We start from the raw sequence: 20,420 nt of genomic DNA, 5'->3' as shown, positions 1-20,420 counted from the left end.
CCGCAATAATGATGCCCAGCACAGGGAAAGAAGTACCGTTTCCTCAGCCATTTTCCAAATTTTGTCCCGGACTTGGGGTTCTGGCCCCTCTGCAATGATTGAAGCCAGCTCAGTTGGAACGGTTGCCTGTGGTCTATTGTTTGACTGGTTCCCCTGACACCTGGGGTGGTTTTTTCAAAACTGCTACAACTTCCAGCCAGAGACAAGAAGGGAGCCACAGCAGTGCTAGAGAGGGACTGCTTCACCCGCTTCTGTGGCAACTTCTGAAATTCTCTTTGGGGTCAGTGTTGTTCATTTCAGACTTGCCATGTAGAACTGTGTACCAAATCTAGGCTGGGCCACAGAAAAGGGAGGCAACTTAGGTTGGAGGATGGCGATCTAAGTCTCCTTCTTCCCCACCTGTTTTCGACCACCTGGATTTCAAGAGGCAGTTTGGCCTTTTGGCAAGGGTAGTGGCTTTGGTGGCACTGTAGCTAGCAAAGAATCACGTGAACACAGATAGAAGTCCCTTTACATGTCTGGGAACTCTAAGTCCCTACAGCTTCACAGAGACAACCATACAAGTGCACGGCTTCATGACTATGTGCCTCCTCTCCACTGGGTCATTGTGGGCAGGGAATGTATGTATGCAACAACTCTGGTGTACCAACCTCTCCCAAGCATTTAGTGCAGTGCTCTGCACCCAGTAAATGCTCAATAAATGCCACTAATGTATTAATTGGGTCCCCTAGAAGTGGCATTGTGCCCAGCTGGGCCAGCTAGATTTGGAGTTGGGTATAAGTAAGGGAGTTCACTTAGTCTAGGCCCAACCCCAGATTTTCACCCCTTTAATGATTCGTCTGAAAAATCCCCATCCCACTCTGCCCACAATATTCGTCCTTCATTTCACCCATGTGTCCCTATTCTTACTAAGTGGGAAGGGGGGCGGGGGGGAGAAAATGACAGGAGTTTTTGAGGGCGTTTTAATTAATACTCTTGCCCGTTACCTCCAAAGCCTTTCCCCCTCCATTTTAGCACTACTTGATCTTAGTGGGGAGCAAATGCATCCCTTATGGGATAGTCAGATCTCAGATGCACAGCATCAAAGCATGGCACTGGCTTGGCTGTATGGTATATCTCGGTGGTCAGTTCCAGCATGTGTAACTGGGTTGCTAGATCTAGTACTGAGGTGTGAGATTCTAGACTCTAACCCTGATCCATTTGTGACTTCCAAATAAATCTATGGTTTTGTAATTATACTAAAAAAAGAATTTGAACGCCAGATCCAAAAGACAGGCTGAAAAATGAGAAACTAAAATAAAATCCTCTATGTTTGTAGGGAACATTGGCCACCGACTGCAGGATTATATAAAACGGGTATTTCCTTTTTTAAGCAATTGATAATCACCCCACCCTCAGCCCCAAAGCACTGAAGTACATATTGGTAATTTTTTTTATTTCTATTAACATCTGTCTCCCCCTCTAGACTGTAAGCTCCTTGTGGCAGCGAACGTATCTACCAATTCTATTGTATTGTACTCTTCCAAATGCTTAGTACAGTCCTCTGCACACAGTAAGTGCTAAATAAATACCACTCGTTGATTGATTTGCTTTAAACTATAAACTCTGTGCCATCTTCAAATAATTTATCAACCTGAGATTCGTTAAATGGGAGGAGGAAGCAATTTCTTATGGACTTGATGCTAAAATTACAGTGATTTTCATGCAGTACTAAATGTTTCTCCAATACACGATTCCCAGAGTTTCAAACAATGTGACCCAGAAGTGGATGGATGGGGGGCCAACTGCAGCAGACAGACTTGGGGCGGGGGGGGGGGGGGGGGGTGAATGGCGGAGAAAGAAGTGGGGAGGGGAGGCGGACCCGGAAATAAGATGACCAAATTGAAAACAGAGACCCGACCCCCATGGTGGGGCAAATGACTCGACAGCTCAAGACAAGATATAATGTGAAACTTATCAGCGTCATTATAAATAAATTATAAACTAAACCTCTGATAAAAGCATTTCCTACCTGGAAGAGAGCAGCAAGCTGCTTCGAAATCTGTTCAAAGACGATAGTGATGTTTTCAGGAAATCTAATCTCCACCAGAGGATGAATGATAGGTTGTTCTGGATTGATCCTTGCCCTCGGAGGGGTGGCAGGATGCAACTCTGCCTGCTACAAAAGGGGGGAAAACATCATTAATTTCTACCAGTACAAAGAATGTGAGACGCACAGATTTTTTTAAATAAATTTGATGGGAACTGCTCTCGACACACACTGCATAAAGTGCAAGTTCAGAATGGATAAAATGTTAGAAAATGAAAAATGAAAAAAAAAAACAATGTAAAATTTCCTGCCACTCTCATCCTTTTACCTAAGAATGATAGCAATAGAGCCACCAAAATCACAGAATCATACAATCCATATGCAGAACTCCCCCTAAACCACCTTAGGCATGTGAAGACAGACTGTATTTTTGAAGACCACAAGAAATTCCACAACCTCCCTCAACAATCCATTCCAATGTTCCATATCTCTCCCAGTCAGGAAATTATTTTATTATATGCTGAAATTTAAACTTGCTTCCTCTTCCTCTATCCTCAGCAGGTCATCATACAGCGTATAACGGCTCTTTGAATATTTGACCATTATTATATGGCTTCACAGCCTTACCATATCCTAACTGAATATAGCCAGTTCCTTTCATCTTTCTTGATCCATCTTGTTTATCAACCACATAATCAACTCTGGGGACCTCCTCTGCCCCTTCCTGAAGTTTCCTATGTCCCTCTTAAGCTGTGTGGAAACAGAACTGGCAGGGGATTCTTGTAAGGGTTTGGTGACCTTTTCCCCCCTTTCTAACATCAAGCCAGATATCTGGGTAGCAGATGCTCCAGGTCAAGTGTATTTTCTGAAGGTAATATTTGGGTAGGAAAACCCTGTTTTGACAAACCTAATGTTATGCACAAACCCCACTTTAACAGGAAATGGGCCATGCAGAAAATAAAAATCCACGGTTTTGGAGCCATGCAACACTAGTCCTGTCTCTGAGCACACCATGGGAACTCTGATATACATCTTTCTGCTTCACTGACAGACTGCACTTGAGCTTTTCCATTCTCCAAGAGGTCTGTTGCATACGAAGAAGGGAGGGGGTCCCAGGCCAGAGGGAGGACATGGACAAGAGGTTGGCAGTGAGATAGATGAGTTGGAGGTTCAGTGAGTAGGTCATTAGAGGAGCAAAGTGAATGTGCTGGGTAGTAGGAAGAAATTAGCGAGGTAAGATAGGAGGGGGCAAAGTGACTGAGTGCTTTAAAGCAAGTGGATGCTCAGAAATATGTCCCAAAACTTTCTCTTTAGTAGCCCACTCATTCACGAATTTACCAAAGCCCTTCTAGAACCTACTGCTATTTTCGCCCGGTCCAACTTCCTTGGTAAAGAATTCCATATGCTTACAATCTTCTGTGTGAAAAGGTGCTTTCTTTTGTTTTCTTGATCCCAGTCGAATCAACTCTCCATAATGTTCGCTGGCTAACAAGTGAAAGTCCAATTAAGTTCTGTGCAAATTTTTTCAGCCTGCCATTACATTTACCTCATGCAGACATGGTCCACTGATGTCTGGGAGTCTCTTCAGCTTACAGCTGAAAGAGACTTCAGAGGCCATCTAGTCTAGCCACTTACAACTAGTTTTATACTGAAATGGGTTATTTCTATGGTGATAATGACAAGATTTCTGAGACAGAACGTAGAATCTATCAACCAATCACTCAATACCCAGCGCTTAGTACAGTGCCTGGCACATAGTTAAGCACTTAATACCACAATTATAGTATTTCTTGAGCACCTACTGTGTACGGAGAACCATACTAAGCACTTGGGAGAGTACCACTTAAGTGCTAAATGTAGCTAATAGGATGGTGTGACTAGGGACGAAGGGATCAGTTGGAGAATGGCTCATGGAAAAGGTGGGGCTTTTTTAAGGAGGGCCTTGAAGGTGGGTTGGGAAGTAGGTTAGAGGATTTGAAGAGAAAGGGAATTCTAAGCAGCAGAGAATATTTGCCTCCCCCTTCCCTGGTGCCACCCCAGGTTGGAATTTTGTAATTTAAACTACACAGAAAGCAGAGCAGGAGGTGCTATAAACTGCTCCTTTATGGGATCATCTTGAAGGATTTTGCCTGACTAATGATTCACAGCATGGCCTAGTGGAGAGAGCACAGAGTCAGAGGATCACGGTCTAGACTGATACCCTCAGCCACTGAGCTCCTTGTCTCTCTCTTGGACCTGACTCTTCCTCCTGCCTGCAACCCATGGCTGTTAAAGAATAATCAAGAGAAGCAACATAGCCTAAATGGAAAGCGCGTAGGCCTGGGAGTTAGAGAACCTCCGTTTTAATCCCAGCTCTGACATTTGCCTGCTTTGTGACCCTGGGCAAGTCACAACTTCTCAGTGCTTCAGTTGTCTCATATGTAAAATGGGAATTGAATACTTTTTTTCCCTCCTACTTGGAGTGTGAGCCCCATGAGGGACAGGGACTGGGTCCTGCCTGATTGACTTCTACCTACCCCAGCATTTAGAATGGTGTTGGATGCATAGTAAGCGCTTTACAAGTACTATTTTAAAAATGTGCCAATCTGTCGTAGAACCATACAGATATAAGTGCTAAGAGCAGTTGTTCAATTGATGTAACCTGGGATGGAGGAGATTAATCAGAGAATGCCTGCTGGAGGAACTGGGTTTGCAGGAGGGCTTTGAAAATGAGGAGAGCTGGGGTCTAGTGGATTTAAAGAGGGAGGGAGTTCTTGGCAGGAGGAAGGGGTCTGAGGCAGGAGAGTGAGCCACTGTAAGAAAGTTAATTTAGGAGGAGTAAAGAGCACAAGATGGGGAAAAGCAGGTGAAGAGAACTGATAAAGAAAAAAGAGAGAGCGCAGGTGAAATGTGTTGAATCCAATGGTCAGGAGTTTCCACTTGATCCCTTTCCCTTTTGCTCTATCTCCCTGCATCAGCCCTGGTCTCGGGCCAGACAAACAAGATTTCCCACTAAGCCAATCCATTCAGAGCATTGGCTTTCTGCAATGGGAAAATATTTCTGTCCAGCCCAGCAATGAGAAAAGGAGAGGAAAGGAGAAATAAGGATTCATTTCAACATGCTCAGAAACTTTCTGCTTACACAAAATAAAAACAATAATTATAGTACGGCATTTATTACGCCTTTTAAAATGATCCAAGCACTGTGGTGGATGCAAGATAATCAGTCTCTGATCCACACGAGGCTTGCCATCCAAGGAAGATCGGTATTTTATTCCTGTTTTACTGATGAGGATACTGAGGCCCACAGAAGTGATGTGACTTGCCTAAGGTCACACAGTAGGCAAGTGGTGGAGGTGGGATTAGGTCTAATTGACTCCCTCTTCTTGACTCCCTATGCCAGCTTACACTCAGAAGTCCTACATACAATCAAAGATTTTCAGTTGCAACAAAAAACTTTAATGTGGTCAGTGAATTCTGCCTCCTGGGCAGGGCATAATCCAATGATATACACACAAATAAATAAGACAACAGAATTAAGGCCATCCTGAGTTTGAGGAGACTCAAAAGTCACAGATGAATGCCAGACATCGTGGTATCAAGCTTCAGACCAAACTGAAAGTCTGTAAAGGTTTTGTGGAGACCAACTTCCTAATCTGCTGTGATAAGACACACTGGAGACACATCCAGTTTCTGGACCAGTTTCACCTCCTGCTCCTTCAAATCACATTCAACCAATTCATTACTCACCAAGAAAACCAACAACAAGGGCCCAGAAGACAGCCAGTTCAGAAGCAATACAACACAGCTTTGCTGGATGGGAAACATGAGAAGAATGGACAGAGCGAAGGACAATCTCAAATAACACGATGTAAAACTGGTCTATTGAAAGGTGGCCAGCAATCACAAGAGGGGTTGCCCCAGAGGATTCGCAAAGACTAGGATACAAAGAGGCAGATTCCAGATGGGAGAAAGGTCCAGGTCCAGACCTGGACCTGGGTTTTAATCCTGGCTCCGCAACTTGCCTGCTGTGTGCTCGGGCAACTCACTTCACTTCTCTGGGCCTCAGTTGCCCCCAACTGTAAAATGGGATTCAATCCCTGTTCTCCCTCCTGCTTAGACGGTGAGCCCCATGTGTTAATCAGACCTGATTAACTTGTATCTACCCCAGCACTTAGAATGGTGCTTGACATATAGTAAGGCCTTAACCAATTGAATAAAAAGAAGAAATGCAGCAGTGAAGCAGGGAACTAGCTATCCGTGCACATCCTGTAGAGTGGACTGTCAGTTAGGCAACACTCTTTTCAACCACACTCAAGGAGCATGGATAAGAGAATTTCACTCTCAGTAGCATCATCTTTGAAAAAGGAAAGGGCTTTCTCTCCCTCACACAAACACGTACTCTTATGAATATGGTAAGATATGTGCCCTCCAACAAATACAGTTATAGATATTCACATCTACAGGGTATGTAAAATTCACACTTGACATTTATTTCAATCCTGCTTGTTTCCGTTGATTCCCAAAACGTACGGAAAACAGACGGATCGTGTCACAAATCCCTCTCCTAACTCTGAAGCAGAAGGCCTGAGAAAACTATTGCGGACCACAGAACTCGTTGCTGGAAAAAAAAAAAAGCTGACATTGCAGTGTCTCTTCACAAGAGTTTATTCTCGGCAGGGCCATCTGGTAGGGCCAGTGGCTGTTTGTGGTCTGGTGGTCAGAGCTCTGGCTTTATGCCACTTGAGCCATTTCATTTCTCTGTAATCCATAAGGGCTGTGGAGCTTAGGGTGGGGTGACCAGTAGCAGCATGATCTAGTGGAAAGTACTGAGCCTGGGAGCCCGAGGACCTGGGTTCTAAACCTGGCTCCATCACTTGTCTGCTGCATGACCTCGGGCAAGTCATTTCGCTGTAGTCATTTCCCATCTGGGGCACTGACAGCACAGTGATTTAAAATGGGTGCCAGGCTGACTCTGTACCGTTTCCCTTCTGCGTTGCCAACACACTTCGATGAAAACCCTTTAAGCGCTTGATAATGGAAGTTGTGGCATTTGTTAGGAGCCTGCTAAGTGCCAAGCACTGTACTAAGCACTGGGATAGACAAAGGATAATCAAGTCCCACCTGAGGTTCACTGTCTAAGTAGGAGGGAGAACATGCACTGAATCCTTATTTTGCAGATGAAGGAACTGAGGCACTGAGAAGTTAAGCTGACATGCCCAAGGTCACACAGTAGACAAGTGGCAGAGCCGGATTTAGAACCCAGGTCTTCTGGCTCCCAGGCCTGGGCTCTTTCCATTACACCTGGCCTCTTCTAGTCACCTCACCAACAGCACCACAGCCCTTATGGACATATCCATAATTCATTTATTTTGTATAAATATCTGTCTCCCCACTCTGGGCTGTAAGCTCCTTTTGGGCAGGGAACATGCCTACTGACTCACTGCATTGTACTGTACCAAGAGCTTAATGGGGATTGAGACTGTGAGCCCAACGTGGGACAGGGACTGTGGCCACCCCGATTCACTTGTATCCACCCCAGCGCTTAGAACAGTACCTGGCACATAGTAAGCACTTAACAAATACCATTATTATTATTACAGTGCTCTGCACACAGTAGACATCAATAAATCCCACTGATTGATTGATTCATGTGGACATAAGTTCACACTCTAGTGCATTTCAGGACTACATTTATTGGGCACCTACTGTGTACACATCACTGTACTAAACACTTGAGAGTGGACAACACAATTATTAGACAAGACCCCTACTCTCAAGGAGCTTACAGTTTAGTGGGGGAGGAGGATAATAAAAAAATAATACAGGAGGAGGGAGCAATATAGAGTATATAAGATATATATACAAGTGCTACAAAAGTACATAGGTGCTTGGGGCAGGGGTGCATAGGAGGGGGTGACTAGAAGCGGCCTGGTCCAATCACAATGTGTTCATTTTCCACTAATCGAAACAGTTCTAATGAGCATGCTTTTGAATTTGGCAAAACACAAGCTGTGTGACCTTTGTGCATACTTAATTTTGAAATTTGGACCATTTCAGTTCTCCTAACAATCAGATTGTAGCAACTTTATCCACGTGTATATTTTAAATGCAGCTACAGATCTATTGTCTTGACTGTTTTCCCAACTTCACGCCCACTAGAATGGGTTTTTACTCCAGTTTTCTACAAACACAATCTACTTGGAGCTCACTACAAACATGGAAGTTCATCCCTAAAGGACAAAGCTTTGGTACTTATCAAATAGGTGGCAACAGGGTCACCCATTAATCATGTAATTAATGGAAATTACATGAAAATATTTATGGCACAGAGGTGAGTGAGTAGACAGGCTATTAGTGATCTGATGGTACAAATAGTCCTTTACCAGTCCTATAAATGGTAAAAATATGTTCTTCCTTCCCACCATCAATGCAAATAAATGACTATTGAATGAAAAAGTACATAGACCCTTGGTGGTCCAAAAAGCTTTTGATCAATATGACTCAAAGTCAGCCCATTTGCAATTTCCTACATTTTCCTTCCTATTTGGGTTTCCGTGGCAACTCACATAATACCACCTTGGATTTATATAGAGCAGGTCTTCTAAAGAGCTCAAAGCACTGTCGCAATTATATCACCTTCAAACACTCAAATAACCCCCTCAGACAAAAACTCCAAAATATCCTACTTTCCTCAAAATGGATAATCGTGCATCAGTGAAACGAGGACCAGAAAGAAGTACTTTTCCATGGTTTATTTTTGCTTCACAATGTTCAGGACAGACCTGAGTAAACAGGTTGGAGGATCCAGCAAAACTGCCTGGGGGGTTTGGGGATGGAAACTCTGAACAGAATATAAACTGGCCCCACATAGTAATACGTTACTTCTTTAAAGACACTAGTAACCAAAGATCCAGGACAATTGACAAAAACTTGAGGGAGTTCACAAACAACCATTATTATCATTAAGGAGCCTTAGAAACACATTTCTGAAGATGGAAAAAAATCAGGATATTCAGGAAGAATCCAACAACATTCCACCCCTCTCCTCTATGGTACCAAACTCTTCTACAGGTAAAAGGGACAGGGAATTTCACCCGCAGAACTTAGCCAAATGATGACAGAGGGTGAGATAAAAAGAGTAAGAGAGCAAAGTCAACAATGAAGTGTAGCCAATCAGGGCACCTAATAAGATCAAGCAGGTGAAATGAAAGCGCTCGGAGCCCACTCTTTCTTGATGTTCACTGAGTGTCAACGATGCACTAGATGGTGTGACCACCATATTCTTTTTTTAATTTCAAATCAAGAATTCATTAGCCGGCAGCGTGAAAACTGAAACAGAAGCAAAAGGCAAACACACCTCAAATGTAGTACATTGGTTGCTTTTCTGAATGTTCTTGGTTTTTATCATTATCATTATCAATCACGGTATTTACTGAGTTTTGAGTGATGGTGAAGCATGTTACGAAATCCACAATAACTGTCATCATCATCATCATCAATCGTATTTGAGCGCTTACTATGTGCAGAGCACTGTACTAAGCGCTTGGGAAGTACAAATTGGCAACATATAGAGACAGTCCCTACCCAACAGTGGGCTCACAGTCTAAAAGGGGGAGACAGAGAACAAAACCAAACATACTAGCAAAATAAAATAAATAGAATAGATATGTACAAGTAAAATAAATAAATAAATAAATAAATAGAATAATAAATATGTACAAACATATATACATATATACAGGTGCTGTGGGGAAGGGAAGGAGGTAAGATGGGGGGGATGGAGAGGGGGACGAGGGGGAGAGGAAGGAAGGGGCTCAGTCTGGGAAGGCCTCCTGGAGGAGGTGAGCTCTCAGTAGGGCCTTGAAGGGAGGAAGAGAGCTAGCTTGGCGGATGGGCAGGGGGAGGGCATTCCAGGCCCGGGGGATGACGTGGGCCGGGGGTAGATGGCGGGACAGGCGAGAACGAGGTACAGGGAGGAGATTAGCGGTGGAGGAGCGGAGGGTGCGGGCTGGGCTGTAGAAGGAGAGACGGGAGGTGAGGTAGGAGGGGGCGAGGTGATGGAGAGCCTTGAAGCCCAGGGTGAGGAGTTTCTGCCTGATGCGCAGATTGATTGGTAGCCACTGGAGATTTTTGAGGAGGGGAGTAATATGCCCAGCGCGTTTCTGGACAAAGGTAATCCGGGCAGCAGCATGAAGTATGGATGGAAGTGGAGAGAGACACGAGGATGGGAGATCAGAGAGAAGGCTGATGCAGTAGTCCAGACGGGATGTCCTCAAGGAGCTTACAATCTACCGCTGCAGAAGGACAAAAATGATTTACAAATAGTGGGAGCAGGAGGAGGAACCGCAATGCAAGAAATAATATAAATCGAATGGGAGGAAATCGCTAAGTAAATGAATATCCAAACATCCCAATGTGATATACGTGTGTTCATAAGAGATGAGGATAGGAATAACATTCTGTTAAGACAATGTATTTGGGGACAAATACATACAAATAATTTTACAACTTTGCCTAGTGTTTTGCATTACAATAATTCAGGAGAAACTAAAATCCCTTCAATAGTCCAACCTACCAATTGAGAGAACAACAGCAGCAACAACAACAAATCAGAGAAGGAAATTAGAAACCCACGGGGTTCTACCAATGAACAAAAATCTAATTAGAAAAGGCACAAGGGTGCTCTGTATTGAGAAAATTTTTATTTGATTCATAGTTTAGAGGAGTTGAAAACCAAACAGACCCCTTTATGGCCCAACTTCCCTGACAGATACCAAATCCCCATGGTGAAACTGCTAAAATAGCCAAATAGCCCAAATCACAACACTTTCATTAGAAAACTGATTGACTGATTGAAAATGTTCGATACTGCTTAAGTATGCTGATCCCATGTTTATCAAGTAACCAATTAAAATCGCCAGGGAACCTATAATCAGTGCTGGTAGAGATTCAAGTGCATAAAAATAACAGATGTGCTGGTAATTTGTTATCATTTAAAAATGTAAAGACAGTGTTAGTGGTATAATGTGCAAGTGACTCACTTCAAGTGATGTGACAGAACAACGCTGTGCAGGGGGGGAACAGATTTGAATATTATGACTATTTTGCTTAGCATCTAATGAGGCAGAGAACCAATAACCCCATTCTAAGAGTTTATAAAAAGAAATCGATATTTTAAGGTCCAGTGTCAGTTATTCAGGGAAAGTGTGCAGTTTTATTTGGAAACAATTTACACAAATTCTGTTGACAAATTTTATCCAAAATACTGTAGACTCTCTGTAGGGATAATTCTCTTCATATATATTATTCTTCCCTCTCCATCTCAGAATATAATGCCATCTATTTATAGATCAGATTCTAACAGTGGCAGTTCCTTCCTGAGTCTGCCTCAGTGAGGAAGAACGTGCAGGTGTCAGGAGAGACACAGGGCCCTCCCATCCAAGCCCTAGGAAGAGGGTCCCAGACTTCATTCACTTTTATTGAGCACTTACCATGTGCCCAGCACTCTATTAAGCACTTGGGCGAGTACAATATAACAATAAACAGACACATTCCCTGCCCACAAGAAGCTTATGGTCTAGAGAGGGAGACAGACATTAATATAAGTAAACTACAGATGTGGACAGAAGTGCTGTGGGGCTGGAAAGGGGGGATGAATCAAGGGAGCAAAGTCGCCACCCAGCTGATACTCTGCAGTTGGTAGATGCCCCCCTATCTAGTAACCCACTTGGAAAGGAAGAAGAAGAGGTTGGGATAGGGAGGACTCGCTAGATGGCAAATAATCTTAGTGATTGTCTGGTTGTGACATCGAACCTGGGTAGCTGCCATTCTGAAGAAGATCTCTTCGCAAGAAGATGTATCCAATGCCTGTCTCTGTGAGCTGTTCTTTATCTGGTGGTCTAGATCAGCTTAGTGGTATGACATCAACTCTGCATCTGGCCAGTTCATGGGCTATTAAGTGCTGTTCTTTTTTCAGGGTGAGGAATGCCATCATCATCGTATAGCAATCCTGGTGTTCCACATTTGTGAAGGTTATCGTCCTAATATTTAGTTTATTACCAGTTTTGGCACCACATGCGTACAGCTCAGAATCAGTCCACCAATTACTGGAATTTACTGAGTGCTTACTGTATGCAGAGCACTATACTAAGGGCTTAGGAGAGTACAATACAACCTACTTGTGAGGCACATTCCCTGCCCGTAAGGAGCTTACAGTCTAGAGAGGGACATGGCCATCAAAATAAATCAATCGATAGATCAATTAAATCGATGGTATCTATTGAGCGCTTACTGCACCTCAGAAGTTACGGTCGACCAATGAGCACAGATTACGTAGGGTGAGGGAGACAGTATTTGAGTATGCCATTTCTAGTCCCCTTTTCCAGTCTGAGCGAGCAATGCATTCCTAATAGGACTGCTCAAATACCCCAGATGCTGCCAAATAGTGACTTTATTAGCAGCTGGAGTGAAAGAAAGTCAGGTCTTCTCATGTTGGCAGGCATACAATTCTTTGAAGAACATCATCTTCAACAATGGAAGGAGTTTTCTGGAGATCACTGAAGCACTGCCGCTATTTTTTTTAAGATTCTTTCTTCGTCTGCAGTGATGGGGTGAAGAAATCTGCCTGCTCACCTGTGGTGGTGTTGGCAGGGGTGGGTGCATACACACTCCTCAAGGAGGTGTGCAAGTCCTCTGTTTGGTTTCCATTAGTAGAACCCTGATCTTTTTCTTTGTCCTTGCCACCCCACTACTTGTCATGCATGCTACTCAGCCGGCTCTGCGTTCCGTAGACCGTGACCTCAGCTTCGCTAAGCATCTCTTTAGTCGAGTTCGTGACAGTCGGTAAAGTGTTGCTGATAAACCACTTGTTCAGTAGCTCGTAGATTTCAGCATCATCCTCATTAAACCGATCCCGGTGTCTTCTCCAGGTAGCATGTGCTGTCCTAAAGGCTGCCTGGGAGGGAGGATCTCAGGGAGATGCCTAATTGTTGATCACACTGGTAGAGGCAGGTGGTGTTTCTTGCCCTAATAGGGCTGCCTTGTTGTTGTCACGATGTTTCGTGCACGTGTCTTTGTCAGGCGTGGGACCAGTGGCCACCTGCGTGGTTTGGATGCCATTTTCCTGAAACCTTGTTTTTATCACCAGTGAAAGTTTGAAATGTGTCAGGCGACCATCAGTACAACACTCGGCCCCATGCCTAGCAGCGCGAATACGGATATCTTCCGGGAGGCAGTGGTGGATGGTGATAAGAGAGGTAAAAGTGACTTCTGCCTCTATCTGGGGACATCCATTACGCCACTCTTTTGTTGGGTAAGTGAAAAATCATGTTGCGTATCATGACTGGTGTTAGGTACCTTAACTGAGTTGCAGCAGGCCATTGATTTTTAACTAAAGTTACATGATATGTTCAAGAAACAATCAAGTGAATAAAGGGGGAGGAGATAAAGGTGCTATGGAGGAAGTTTGTTATTACAGTGGAGGGTAATGGGAATATAATGGATGGGGAGGAGCTATTGGCAAGGATGGTGTTACAGAGGTCTTGAAATCCGGTTTTAAACTGGTACACAGGGTGACCAGATGCCAGTGATTGGTCTTTTTAGGGGGAATGGGGGGGATGGGGAAGATGGGGGGAAGATGAGTGGAGAAAGAAGTCGAGGGTTCATTTCTCAGCTCTATGGAAAACTGATAATTACCCACAATCTTCTATGAGTTCTGCGGGATAGCAATAAATATATAATAATAAACGGTAAGGTTGACTACTGCGCTGGCTAACGAAACTGGCTTATTGTGCTTTGCAGAGTAGAGGAGGAAGACAAAGAGTATTGAAAAAAATATTTTTGAAAATGACATCAATGTTAAAGATTTTTCAATTATTTTCAGTTATGTAGGGAAGTCCTAATTATTCTGTAATTGCAATAAATGATGGATATTATCATTTCCTCTTTTAGATCCTGCTTCTGAGATGGGCAGATGGTCCCACGTGTTTAGGAAGGAGATAAAAATCTGGAGAACTTCAAACACCAAAGCTATTCTTAAACTAGAATATCTAACCCAACAGTCATGGTCACTACTGCAACCCAATCAACAATCAAAGAACAATAAGCAGGAGAAAAGGTAGTCGAAGCAAAATACATCAGAACATCTGTTCTCTATTGAAACTTAGTACTAAAACCCCACCTCCTCCTAGAAGCCTTCCTAGAGTAACCTCTTAATCCGTCATTCACTCATTCCACCTATCCCATAGCACTTATGTATACTTAGACTTATGCATACCTCTGGAAATTATGTGCATATGTTTCTTCAATTTGCACAATTCAGTTTCTTCTATGCACCATGCCCTCGTCACTTGCATTTTATGGCTAATGAATGTTAGTGCTGTCTCCTGCTATAGTGTACATTCTTTAAAATCCTATGATTCCTATCTCCCCACAGTGCCTAGTAGAGTGTTCTGCACATGGGCATTTAGTACTGTTGACTAAGTGAATCACTACGACAAAAATCCAAATTGAGTTAACAAAAAAAAATCATTTTGAAGGTACGAAGCTGGAGAAAATGAATGTTTTTGCGGCTTAGCATTAGTGGAAGGGCTGTTTGGGTAAAAAGCACAATTTATTTATTTAGTGTTGTTTGCTAAGTATTAAACTGCTTACTGCAACATCTGCTTAACAGACCTAGAAATGGGGATGAGAGGCGGCTGATTATTAAAACTCTAGGCAGAATAAACATTTTGGAATATGATGGAACGTTAGTGAAAAAGAAGAACATAAGTAATTTATTTTTAGCATCCACTTGAATACAGAACATTGTAACTACTGGAGTTGAATTTTTAAAAACCCTAAGGAACATAGGATGGCTATTTCAAACTCCACATGCATTAAGTTCAATAAAGAGCATTCGGAACCCCAGTCAACCTCTTGGCTTCTGCACAAGTCCTAGTGATTCATACTTCTCACAAATAAGGAACCAGTAAGAATTGCTTCAAAATGATTGTTTCCATTTAGAGTCAACCTCCCACCAGGCAAATTAATGAGCCCAGAGCACAGAAAATCAGAAGTCCTTCTTGACAAACTTCTTCTCAGAACGGGCTAGGAGACTTGCTTTTTGGGGCTTTCAACAGATGTCCTTGTCACCAGATGTCGGTTTTTAAATGTCTGTTATTAGCACTGGACTCTAGACTGTAAGCTCCCAGTGGGCAGGGAATGAGCATACCAACTATGTTGTACTGTACTCTCCCAAGAGCTTAGTACAGCGCTCTGCACCCAGTAAGCACTCAATGGATATCAATGGTTGACTGATAGCACCAGACAAAAACCTTGGTAGAGGAAGACAAGTCCACAATTAAAAATCAGACTGCTTATATTCAGGGATGGGATTCTCGGTCCTCGCATTCAAACATTTGATATTCTGGTGTGTCTACCAAGACTGTTATATTGTATATTCTCCCAAAGGGCTTATTACAGTGCTTTGCACACAGTAAATGCTCAATAAATACGACTGATTGATGGACTGACTGATTATGAAAGAGCATATGGTCGTGGCAAGCAGTAGTCACAGCAGGTCTCTCTCGCTCTTTCACTGCAGGTGAATGCTACTTTAGCTTGGACTGCAAAGAGTAACAGTGACATCCAGTGGATGGCCTCCTTATCGTCAAGGTAAACTTTCAAACTGACAGACTACTCTTACTTCTCAGTCCCCAAGATGGCTTTGCAGCTCAACATGAGTGATAGCGTTCTTTTCTGTTTGTGTAAAAATGCCACTTCTGAACAGACAATCTGTTATCACATTTCCACAAGATCCACATACGCTAACAAGATACAGTTCCACAGCCTAAGACCTACAACATACCTACTTTGGAATCCTACTGTTACTAATGCATGCCTTATCTACTCCAAAATCCAAAATGGATCAGAACTACTTGTGGGGTGACAGAAGTACCTTGACTGAACCCCAAGAAGCCAAAAGCCCCATCAACATGGGCTTAAACAACTGCACTTCCACAGTTTTCCGAAAGTGTATGGTTAACGGCTTTGGTTTCCTTAAACCATGAAACATTCCAACTAGCTTTCTGCATTGCCATGGAAAATACATTGTGATTATCATGGAAAATATTCCCTGTTAACCCTGAAGCAATGACCACTCCTTGTAAGAAATCAATTTCAAGATAATTTCCATGGAAACACAAACTATTTTAATAGATTTACCCGAGTAACCAAATGAGACATAAAAAATCACTCAAAGAGGCTGATGATATAATGGGGTAAAGCCTATACATGAAATGGATTTTCCATTTTAAATAGGAAAAAAAATAACCAAGACAAAAGACAAGCTGCTTTAACTGAGAATTTGCAGTAGACAATTTCAATGGAGAGGCTGTTACGCTTCCCTCAAAGAATCTATTGCCTTTTCACTGACAACGGCCACTAAGCTGATCTGTTCATAAGTTTTCATGATATCAGTAATTAAAAGTGTAATCTGTTTAACCGACCAAGTGAAACCTGGGTGGCAAGAAGAACTAAAAGTGGTTTGGGCACTCTACAAGTACTACATTCAGCTTTTGGATACCTGGGCACTGTCGGCCATAACGTCATTGAAGAGAGGAAAGATGGCTTCAAAAGACAAAATTTACAATCAATTCCAAATAATAAAACTGAAATGCTATCACCCAATTTCCTTTCCACATAAGGTTTATATCTGGTAGAAAGCTGATATCTCTGAATTTCCATTTTTCAGATTTGGAAAGGCCAGAACAGCCCTTCATTCCTACCCACCTTCTTTGCCTTTTCTTTTTAGCATGTTTCCCTATAAGTTCTTTTTATAAAATTCTTTTGTTTTTCCTAAGAGTGAAACTGCTAAATTCTGGCAAATCATGTACTGCACAATGCAACCAAACTTCATAACAAATGGCTAATGTTAACAAAATGATAGTGTTGCAGCAAAAGTTGTACAGGAAAGCATTTCTTTGGCTCCCCAAAGTCCCTTCCAGCCTAAATTCCATATTTTTCTTGGGTTACATGCCAGAATTTCATGAAAATCTTTGTTTCTGTGCAACCGTGCCATTGTTTCCATAGCATTTACTTTAAATCCCTGTCCTAAAAATTGCACTACTTCCTTGCCGGAGTCAAGGGGAACAAATTTATGATGCACAAGGACGCTCATGAAAGAAGATACAACTGGTGAAAGCCCAGATTTGCATACAGACTCAAGCAAGCACGCCGGTATCTGTTTCACCATTTGAATGAATGTCTGTAAAATTATCCTACTGAATATGGTGCTATAATTTTTCTTTCATAACACCTCCTGATTTTGTGGACGTTCTCCATGGCAGGATCCCAAACTTCATGCTAAAATGTTCAACCCCCTTTTCTTTTTGACACTCTTATTTCCTCTGGGGAACCCTTCTAAACTTTGACATCGAGAATTGACAGAAATTTTCCAATATAAGGTAGAGTAACTTGTCAGTCAATCGTATTTATTGAGTGCTTACTGTATGCCATGCACTGCACTAAGCGCTTGGGAGAGTAAAATAGAACAACAGACACATTATAACAATATAAGAGACAAGACTTAAAAAGAGAGCGATTGGAAGGCTTATTGGAAGATCTGTTCGCACCTGAAACCTAGCCTGACCCTCCATAAGACCTCTGGGTTAGGCATATCTGAGCATTTCAGAAGGCATGATTTTGGCTCTGCCTTCATTTGTAAATGCAATAAGCCTTGACCACTAGAAGCAGCACGGCGTGGAGCAGGGCCTTGGGAGTCAAGACGTCATGGGTTCTAATCCCAGCTCTGCCACTTGCCTGCTATGTGACCTTGGGTATGTCACATCGCTTCTCTATGCCTCAGTTACCTCGTCTGTAAAATGGGGAGCAAGACTGTGAGCCCCATGTGGGACAGGGACTTTGACCAACCCAATTTGCTTGTATCCACCCCAGCACTTAGTACAGTGCCTGACACAAAGTAAGCGCTTCACAAATACCATCATCATCATCTTTAGCACCAATGGCAGGGCTGAAGGATTCTGATTAGAGTTCTAATGATGCTTAGGGGTTCAGCCCATTCTCCTTGAAGAAAAAGTGTGCCCCAGTTTCACAGGCAATAAAAAATGAGCCCATTGGATGGATCTCCTCAATCTAATTTGCACCCTTTATTCACCCCACCCTCAGCCTCTCAGCACTTCTGTCCCTATCTGTAATTTACTTTAATATCTGTCTCCCCCTCTAGGCTGTAAGCTCCTTGGGTCTACCAACTCTGATACATCGTCCTCTCCCAAGCGCTAACTACAGTGCTGTGCCCACAGTATTCGCTGAATAAATAGGATCACTGATTCTGTTGTACTGCCCTCTACCAAGCGCTTAATACAGTGCTCCTCACGAAGTAACCGCTCAAAAAATACCGCTGATTGATTGTCAGAGCTTTCCTCAAGACTCGGTCACAGCATCACTGGAACTGGGCCATTCATCGCCAGGCAGCACATTCCAAACCATTACAGATTGATAATGCAAAATGACAAAATAGCTTGAGCCCCAGCACTTCTTTTATTACAAAATTACACCCGGGACAACCTACGGCATGGAAAAACAGTGACAATGACAACGTAGCCCCCTGTGGGCATGGGTGAAGGGAAGTGAAAATGTAAGCCAGTGAAGCTGAGGTGGCAACAGTAATTAAGGAAGAAACCCCCATGAAAAACAAAGGGCAGATGGCAGGGCATAATAGAAATCCAAGGAAAGTATACTTTGGAGCAGCTTCTACCCTGACACAGATGGTCTTGGAGGCATGAGGGAAGAGACATGCTGACAAAGTACCTCCAATACGCAACACGGTGTGAATGCACTAATTTACCAAATTTCTTTTGCTTGTCCTATTGATTGGGGCGAAGGCACCAAAATGGACAACAGCCACTTTTTTGAAACACGGTCTTCTGTTCGCCTCGGAGCAAAGTGCAAAAAATTCCAAGTGACAGCTTTTTTTCCTCATTTGTTACCGTTTGGATCATTTACACATCCATTTTCTCCTCTTCTGAAAACTGATAGGCAATAATCATCGTAAAGAAAAAACTGGTATGGCTATTTTCTCCTCAGACTGTACCTCAAACATTCATTAACCACATGCAGCAGCGTGGGTGAACTCTCTAATTAGCTTGAAGTGGCATTACTGAGATAAAGGTAAAACTTGCCTTTTCCGCCTGCTCCCACCATCCCCCTCCACTCAGCCTACAGTAATGCTTGGTCGTGAGTTGCTCTCTTCTCCAATAAATGCCGAATGTTCACAAACTATTCACAATCATGGGGGTTGGGGGTGGGCATCAAGTCCAGCTCCTTTCACTGGAATTTCTAAAAACGTCATCCCGGAAGCTTTGTTGATGCCAAAATCTGTCTTGAAGGAAAGTGCCCCCAAATTGTCTGGCAATTCCTCATGCATCCGGTAAAGTCAGTTAGCCTGTTTTAGCAAGGAAAGCAGACCCACTCCGTTCTCTGCTTCCAAGTCCTGTTGATTTAACATTTAATTGTGTTCAATAGTCAAATTGCTGGACTGAGAACCTCATCTGTAAAATGGGGATTAAGGCTGTGAGCCCTATTTGGGACAGGGATCGTATCCAATCTGGTTACCTCATATCTATCCCAATGCTTAGTACAGTGTCTGGCACATAATAAGTGCTTAAAATATACCATAATTATCATTACTGTTATCATTAGTAGTAACAATAATAACAATAATAATAGAGGCGACTCCTGCCCTCAAGAAGTTTACAATCCAGCCGAGACAGACAGACATTAAAATTAATTACAGATTGGAGGAAGAAGGAAAAGGAGATATATGCATGAATTAACGCTTAAGTAATGAAGAATGTAAAGAGATGAAAATGAGTCACAGTGAATAGACTACCATGATGAGGGTGTGAGCTGGGGTGTAGCGGGAGAAGAGAGTAGATAGGTAGGAGGGAGACAGCCGAGCGAGTGATTTGAAGCCAAGGGTAGGCGTTCCCACTTGACAGAGAGAGGAATGGGCAACCATCGAGAAGCACAGTGACTTCAGAGGCAGGACTCCATTTTAGAAAAATGTTCCAAGAAGCAAAGTGAGGAAAAAAATAATGATGAAATCTATTAAGAGTTTACCATGTGCTAAGCATTGTACCAAGCCCTGGGGTAGGTAGAAGGCACTCATCATGGAAAAAAACCAGAATGAAACTCGGAGAAAATAACAAATTGTATCATGGCCCATCAGGACTCTATGTAAGGATGAGAATATCACTTGTCAGAAAAGGAAAACCACAACTGTTGCAAGTGGGCTAGCCAGATGGGCATCAACAACTGATGCTGAGCAAAATCAAACTTTCTGACAAATACCATTAATTGACTGCAACTCAGTTAAGGTATCCAACACCAGCTCATGATACCCAACATGATT

General features: G+C 42.8%; 1 protein-coding gene across 2 annotated transcripts in view; it reads right to left on the bottom strand.

The window, feature by feature from the left end:
- The window catches only part of POC1A (POC1 centriolar protein A), a 108,198-nt gene that overhangs the window by 30,035 nt on the left and 57,743 nt on the right, over positions 1-20,420 (bottom strand). For both annotated transcript variants that reach the window (XM_038771245.1, XM_038771246.1), the window contains one exon: positions 2,012-2,158. In XM_038771245.1, coding sequence (XP_038627173.1) covers positions 2,012-2,158 — 147 coding nt within the window. The remainder of the gene's footprint in view (positions 1-2,011; positions 2,159-20,420) is intronic.

Source organism: Tachyglossus aculeatus, chromosome X2 (genome assembly GCF_015852505.1).
Source record: "Tachyglossus aculeatus isolate mTacAcu1 chromosome X2, mTacAcu1.pri, whole genome shotgun sequence".
Classification (NCBI taxonomy): Eukaryota; Metazoa; Chordata; class Mammalia; order Monotremata; family Tachyglossidae; genus Tachyglossus; species Tachyglossus aculeatus.
The sequence above is the reverse complement of the archived record's forward strand: the minus strand, read 5'-3'. Positions and strand labels throughout refer to the sequence as shown.